General features: G+C 49.1%; 2 protein-coding genes across 2 annotated transcripts in view; one reads left to right on the forward strand and one right to left on the reverse strand.

Moving 5' to 3' along the window:
• Positions 1-3,376, forward strand: part of NPHP3 (nephronophthisis 3 (adolescent)) — a gene marked incomplete at its 5' end in the record, with an annotated part of 17,841 nt that extends 14,465 nt beyond the window's left edge. The window contains 5 exons of the mRNA XM_010139660.1: positions 100-227; positions 1,289-1,529; positions 2,093-2,218; positions 2,909-3,024; positions 3,196-3,376. Of these exons, the coding sequence (XP_010137962.1) occupies positions 100-227; positions 1,289-1,529; positions 2,093-2,218; positions 2,909-3,024; positions 3,196-3,376 (792 nt within the window). The remainder of the gene's footprint in view (positions 1-99; positions 228-1,288; positions 1,530-2,092; positions 2,219-2,908; positions 3,025-3,195) is intronic.
• A 2,105-nt stretch (positions 3,377-5,481) lies between these two features.
• UBA5 (ubiquitin-like modifier activating enzyme 5) overlaps positions 5,482-6,825 on the reverse strand; it is a 5,173-nt gene continuing 3,829 nt past the window's right edge. The window contains exons 9-11 of the mRNA XM_010139661.1: positions 6,515-6,590; positions 5,760-5,866; positions 5,482-5,590 (exon numbers count right to left, since the gene is read on the reverse strand). Coding sequence (XP_010137963.1) covers positions 5,507-5,590; positions 5,760-5,866; positions 6,515-6,590 — 267 coding nt within the window. The 3' untranslated portion in view covers positions 5,482-5,506. The remainder of the gene's footprint in view (positions 5,591-5,759; positions 5,867-6,514; positions 6,591-6,825) is intronic.

Below are 6,825 nucleotides of genomic sequence, written 5' to 3' on the forward strand. Positions count from 1 at the left end.
CAGCAGGATTACTGTGCTCCTTTGGCTCCGAACTTGAGTCTTAGCCGTACCCTTCAGAGGCGGCAGGGGTTGGTCATACTGCCTTGTGCTTTGCTGCAGTGTGGCTTTGCTCTCCTGCGTCAAAGAGCCCTACAGCTGGAAGAGCTCACGCTGGGCAAGGACACGCCAGATAACGCCCGAACCCTCAACGAGCTCGGCGTCCTCTATTACCTGCAGAACAATCTTGAGTAAGTTGTGTTAATGGTGACACACCCCCTGCGTGTTCTCGGAGATTGAGAACGAGCGCTAAACGTAGAGCCGAGGTCAGGTACTCCTTACAGTGCTGTCCTGGGCTCGCTCTGCTGCTTTTGGTTTGCTCTGCAATTAGCTCCTATTTTCTAGAGCCGATGCTGTTAGCACGCGAGTATTTACCAAGTCATGCGTTTCCTGCGTTCAGAATTGCTGCTCCCCAGTTGAATTTAACCAGGGCTGTGTCGCATATACCAGTTCTCTCGTGAAATTTATGCCCCCTCTACTGAGATTCACTCTCTTGTGACCCTCCTCCGTGTTCCTCCTTGAGCAGCAGGATTGCTGTTTCTCGGGGAGAAGCACTCCAAACGGCAGCATTACAAGGAATCGTGAGTTAGCGATTCACTGTTCTCATCATCCTCCGGCTTTCAGCTTGCTGGCCTTTGGAAGAGCACGCGTTTAAGGTCATGTCTAGACGCATTCTGCACTGAGAGTCCCACTCATGGTGCACGGAAAACCCCTTCCAGTCTCTCCCCCGTTCGGAGTGACAGCTGTCGGCTGAATGCTGAGACACGTCTTGCATTGTTTGAAGTTACTCGAGAACTGTGTGGTGTGTTCGGAAGCTTCGCCTCGCATTCACCACTGCTTTATCCGTGCAGTACCTGGCCGCTGCGAGGAGTTGCCCAGAAGTCAGTAGAACGTTTTGGGTGGGGAAGGGTCGCGTACACGACTGAAGGCGTGGGTCAGGTGAAAGAAACGGGAGCTGTTGGAGTACTGTAGTGTTTGCTGAAATCTGCCGGACTGGCAGTTCAGCCCTTTACGGGGGGCTCCAGGTTTGTACGCGAGCCCCTTAGGCATCTCTCCACAGCAGGACTGGGTCTGGCGTGTCCAGTTCCTCGCTGTGTAACCAGCTGCTGATCTGGCGCTTGCTTTTTCCGAGGAAAGGCCGTTACCAGATGTCGGGATCTGCGTGGCTGTCGAGGCTGAGTTTGTTCCAGCCACACCAGCCTGTGCAGACCTTACCAGCTTCAGAACGCTGCTGACCAAATGTGTTGTGTAGGACAGCAGAGCTCTTCCTGAAGCGCTCCTTGGAAATGAGAGAGAGAGTCCTGGGACCTGACCACCCCGACTGTGCCCAGTCTCTGAACAACCTGGCTGCCTTGTACAACGAGAAGAAGCACTACGACAAGGCAGAGGAGCTCTACGAGAAAGCTTTGGACATCAGGAGGAGAGCCCTGGCTCCAGATCACCCCTCCTTGGCCTATACCGTGAAGCACCTGGCGGTGCTGTACAAAAAGATGGTAAGCACGAGCCTGGTGCCTTTTCTCACCCCCTGAATTAAGTACCACACCTCACGCTGTCACAGCCATCGCCCAGCAGGAGCGGGCTGTGAGTTCTCAGCTGTCGGTGTTCTACACACATCTGTTACAAACAGCTGAGCAGCCTCAACCTGTTTCCAGAATGCCCAGTAGCTTTTTCAAAACATGGTTTGCCTGAAGAAAAGCTGTTTGTGAATGACATCTTCAGTGTCCTGCACACTCTGCGTTCACCACGGAGAGTTTGTGCGCTGAGGGAAGCTCTTCCAGTTGAGCCAAAGTTCTCCACTGTCAGTTAAGAAAGAAGGAGCTAGACTAGCTGAGAAACACCGAGCTGGGAGTTGAATATGCTCAGTCCTTTGGAGAAATAGGTCCTAATAAAATTGATGATGAACAATCTGTGCGGAATAATGTAACCATGAATTAACCGAAGTTAAATCCTTCTTCGGGCAGCAGTTCCCTCTTCTCCAAGGCTTTTTGTTTAAAAACAGATCTCGTCGTTCCTGTTTTGACACAACCGAATAACTTTTTCCCCCTGTTATTTCTAGGGAAAACTTGACAAGGCCGTTCCTCTGTACGAACTGGCGGTTGAAATTCGACAGAAGTCGTTTGGCCCCAAACACCCGAGTGTGGCAACCGCTTTGGTGAATCTAGCAGTCCTGCGCTGTCAGATGGTGAGTTCTCCACGTCTTGCACGTTTGTTACTCCTGTCTTGGGGTGCCTTCGATGAGTTGTACCTAAATGATACAAAAGAAACTTGATGACATTTAAAATGGAAATTCCTTATGAGATTTGCACATTCTTAGGCTCCACGTGAAAAATTGGGAGGATACTTGGCAGGGAAAATATATGCAGGGAACAGTGAATTGGTGCGACTGGCACTTCACAAGGACACTTGGGCTGACGCTCTTCAAAACCATTCCAAACGCCCCCATGCTGTTTCAGAGGAGCTGGAGCACAGCATTTCCAGCGGTGCGGTGGTCAGCGCAGTGTGTGTCCTTGGGAGCTGAGTGGTTGATTGTTTTCTGTTTTCCCGCGTATCTGATTTTAAATGGGGATTAAAGGTGCCTCAGGTAAAATTTAAAGTGTATTTGATAACTCAAAACTGGCAAGACTGAGGTTTTCAAAACTGCCTGGGAGGTCCAGACCCAGATTTTTGTAGTACTAGTGGGAAATGCATTTGCAAGCGCAAGCCCATCGCTTCAACAGCCCCATTTACCATCCCCATCTGTCACCAGTACTGAGAACTCAAACCACCCTTCTGGTTAAATATGCATGACTCGGCATCTCAGATGTGTGTGGTTGCAAAATAGAACAGCAAATGTAATCCGTGTCTGTAACAAACCCCTTCCTGCTCCCCGAAGAAGCAGCAGATCGAAGCTTTACCCCTTTATGAACGTGCGTTAAAGATTTACGAAGACAGCTTCGGTCACATGCACCCACGTGTGGGGGAAACGCTGAAGAACCTGGCTGTGCTGAGGTAAGATATGCTTTAGCCCTGTAAAAATGACCGGATGAACCAAAGCACCTGACCTGTGTGTTTCCTGGGGAGGCAGAGAGCCTCGAGCACGCCTTGTTGGTAGCAGGGTGTGCATTTCAATTTGAGACGCTCGCTCTGTTTGTTTCAACTTGGTTTTACCCTTCTCCAAAGCTACGAAGGGGGAGACTTTGCAAAGGCAGCTGAACTCTACAAGAGAGCGATGGAGATAAAAGAAGCAGAGACTTTGCTGATAGGTGGAAAAGCCACTCCTCGACACTCGTCGAGCGGAGACACGTTCAGCTTGAAAAGCACGTTATCGCCAAATGTTTTCCTGGAGCACGGACAAAGGTGACCCGGCCTGCTGCCAGCCTCCGTGGCTGTCGGAAGGCGCACACGGCATTGTAAACACCGATCTGTTCTTCCCAGGATAATGTACTGTTCCGGGACCAACACCTGTCCTCGGGAGTGACGCGGCAGCAACTGTCTGAGCTCGAAATCCTCCCGTGTTAACTCTGCAGACAGTACGGTACAGAGCGAGCTGCTTTCCGTGTACATTGGTTCCTCGATCGAGTTCCAGCTAATGCCAGACCCGTGGGTTGGTACCTCTCAGCCTGAGCGCCAGGATCATAACCAGCGACACTGAACCCATCCTGTCTCCCCCCTGGGGTAGTTCTTGCTGCTGTGTTGGAATAGCCTGGCTGGTTGTGTTCCCTCGCCCCTTTCGGCCTTTTCAGAAGCTTTTCTAAGGAGACAGTAATTCTGAAGAAGTCAGCGTCTTGTTCCACCCCAAGCTTTGCCTGCAGGGTGGTGTCAGCTTTAAGCCAACTCCCATTCAAGGGACTTGTGCAAAAATAATTGGTTTCCTTGGGAAGCTGATGCATCTAAATGGAGCATCATCTGCAGTGACAGCTGCTGGATACAGCTGTGCTTGGTGAAAATACTTCCTGTGAGGGACCAGGATGAAGATGCTGATGACCTGACACCCTGTTTTTAACCATTTAGGGATGCTTTCACTCTTTAATACCATGGAATCCCTTAAAATACAGCAAGGTTTGTATTGGCTGGAAAAACCTGGCCCTGCAAAATCTTTCGCTATCAGATAAAGAGATGCTCATCAAACCCTACCTGCCTGTTGTCTTTTTAACACCCTGGTCACCTGGAGGAGTCGGCTTGGAGCCTGTTCTCATGCGGTGCATAGATCCATGAATCAACTTAAATACGTAATAAAAAAAGACTTTTATAAAAACATTGAATGTAAGTGAAAAGTGATTGACACCTCCCTACAATGTGTGAGGCAACTGCTGTAAAGATTGATGTGCTCCAGTTTGGGAAATGCAAGCAGCCTGTACCTCCAAGGGGAACTGACCTCCCGCAGCATTTTTTCCCTTCTAGAGCAGGGTTAAAGATCTGTGGTCCACGAGCAGAGATGGTGAGGGAACAAGACGCTTCTGCAGAGAGTGAAACAGGATCCCGAGCCATAGTGGAGGGTCTTGTGGGCTGTGCTTGGGTAGTTCATGTAGTTACAGCTCGTGATTTAAAAAAAAAAAAGTTGTGTATCTTGTGTATGCCAAGTAATACCCCTGTGTAGGAGAAGTCCACCTCACAGTGTCACCAGTTTCAATGGAGCTTTAATCATACAGTCGGAAAATCAACATACACTGTAAAAACCAGAGGCTGCTCTTGAGACTGGCACATAACCAAAGCTGGACTAAACCGCTGCAACAGGCTTTAGGTTTGTTAGTTCATAACAAAAGGCATCAAAAACTTCCTATTTTATAGTTGGAGGAGATTATACTCGTACATTAATTAAAAAGCTGCTTTTCGGATGCAGTTTATTGTTAAATAATTTTAGCCATTGGCACATAATCATCTTAATTATGTGAGATAATTAGAAAACACATTAGAAAGGTCAAGTCACACAGAAATGGAGTAACGCTTCAATTGACACTTGCGTTTTCCAGATTTCCCCAGTATTACTCTCTGTTTACGTGCTGGTTGGATGCTGCTGCTGTGTTGGCTGCCCACGATGGCAATACTTGCATTGCACTGCAGAGGCGGGAATTTGCCTTCCTCTACGCCAAATCCAAGTCCTGGTCAGGCACTGGCTCCGACACCTCAGCAGTTAAACCATTTGCCATGGGGCCTTCCAGGGTGCTGCCACTGCAGGGTGGGGGCAGTTGGTGTCACGCCTGGTAGTGTGAAGGGTAGTACAACTGTACTGACAGTGGTGACAAGACAAATAAAATAGCTCAGCTACTCCACCAGAGATACTTGCATCGCTAACGATGATCTACAGTCTTAGATGCGAGTAGACAACAGGATCCACACACAGTCAGTCTGGTTCCTTCCTGCCCCTGTAACAGTTCCACTTCCTCAGAAAGGGAAAGATAAGCTGCTGCGGAGGTCAACAGTAAAAGGTTTGGTCTTCTCCAAATCCATCATCAGTCACAACTCCCTGAAGCTGCCCTTAACGTTTGTTTTGCTACATGTTTCTCATTTTGGCCATGAGTTCTTCCAGGCTTTCTTCAGACTCCGCTACTGTTTCCTCAGCTATCAAATTCTCTTCCTATTAGGAACAGGAAAGAAAAAATCAGTGACAAAACCAGCAAAGTCCCCCCCCGCCCCCCACCAATAAGCGTATTGCTGTGATACCTCTGCCACACCATTTTCCTAGAACCAAGCAGCCGGTGCACCTAAGTGCTTCTGAGCTTAACCAGTGAGAATCAACGCGTTACCTTGTTGGGGATAGTGTATGCTACAGTAATGCCCTCTGGAAGCTCGGGTACGGGGCCAGACGCAGCCTTCAGCTCCTCCTCTGAAGTCTCTGACACCAGCTCGATGCCTTTGCATTAAAAGGAATTGAGAGCTCCATTAAAGGGTAGAGGAAGTTCTTTAATTGCTATGTCATCAGAGCAGCTGCTTCTCCAAAACGGGACAACCTCAACGCAGAGAGACCTGTGCTTCCAGCTCCTTCCTTGTCAATATAGAGCTGTTATCCCCTCGGGGTACAGGAAATGGTTCTGCGCAGGTGACGTAGCGACTGGAACGGCACCTCTCCCAAAGGGTCTCCATGGCCTTACCGCGTACATCGCGCTGTGGGGACGCTTCTCCCCGTGGCAGGTGAGGACTGTTTTCTGTATTGTGCCTATACCTATCCTGAAGTGACTCTACAGAACACGCTTACCATGCCTCTAGACAATTTCTGCTGATTTAAAGCCCTCAGAGGAATAAAAAACCCCCGGGATGCCTCAGCACAGTGGTCATGGCAACAACAAATGCTCTTTGGTTATATATTTTAAAAACCACCCAGTGAATGCATCTTCTCACATCCTTCACATCTTCAGACCATCTTCTGAGAGAGATTTTCTCATTCCCTCGGCGGTTACATTTTGAGCCTAAATGTAAGAGGTCCAGGTGCCCTACAAGGGTGTGCTCCCCCGAACCAAAGGCTTTAACTGGGAATATGGCTGAGTTCCCAGCTATGACTTACCCCAGTCGTTGTCTTCATGTATGATTTCCTCTTCCTGTTCAGTTACTTCTTGTTTTGGCTGTGCAGCTTCTTTTCTCTGAAGGAAGAAGATGAAAAGCCCAATGTATGTAACAGTCCCATTTTCACCAGCAGCAAAGCAGGTCAGCTCTAACATTCACGCTTCGTTTGGGGTTTAAGGTATGCAGTCACCGTTCAGAACTTTGCCAGGCATAGAAAGGCAGAATACCCGCAGGTTTGAAGAGACCAAACCGACCCACCAACGCTCCAGAATCTGGCTGCCAGAACGGCTGAGCCGCTGCTGTTGGAGCCAA

This window comes from Buceros rhinoceros, unplaced genomic scaffold (assembly GCF_000710305.1).
Source record: "Buceros rhinoceros silvestris isolate BGI_N320 unplaced genomic scaffold, ASM71030v1 scaffold5957, whole genome shotgun sequence".
NCBI classification, from domain to species: domain Eukaryota; kingdom Metazoa; phylum Chordata; class Aves; order Bucerotiformes; family Bucerotidae; genus Buceros; species Buceros rhinoceros.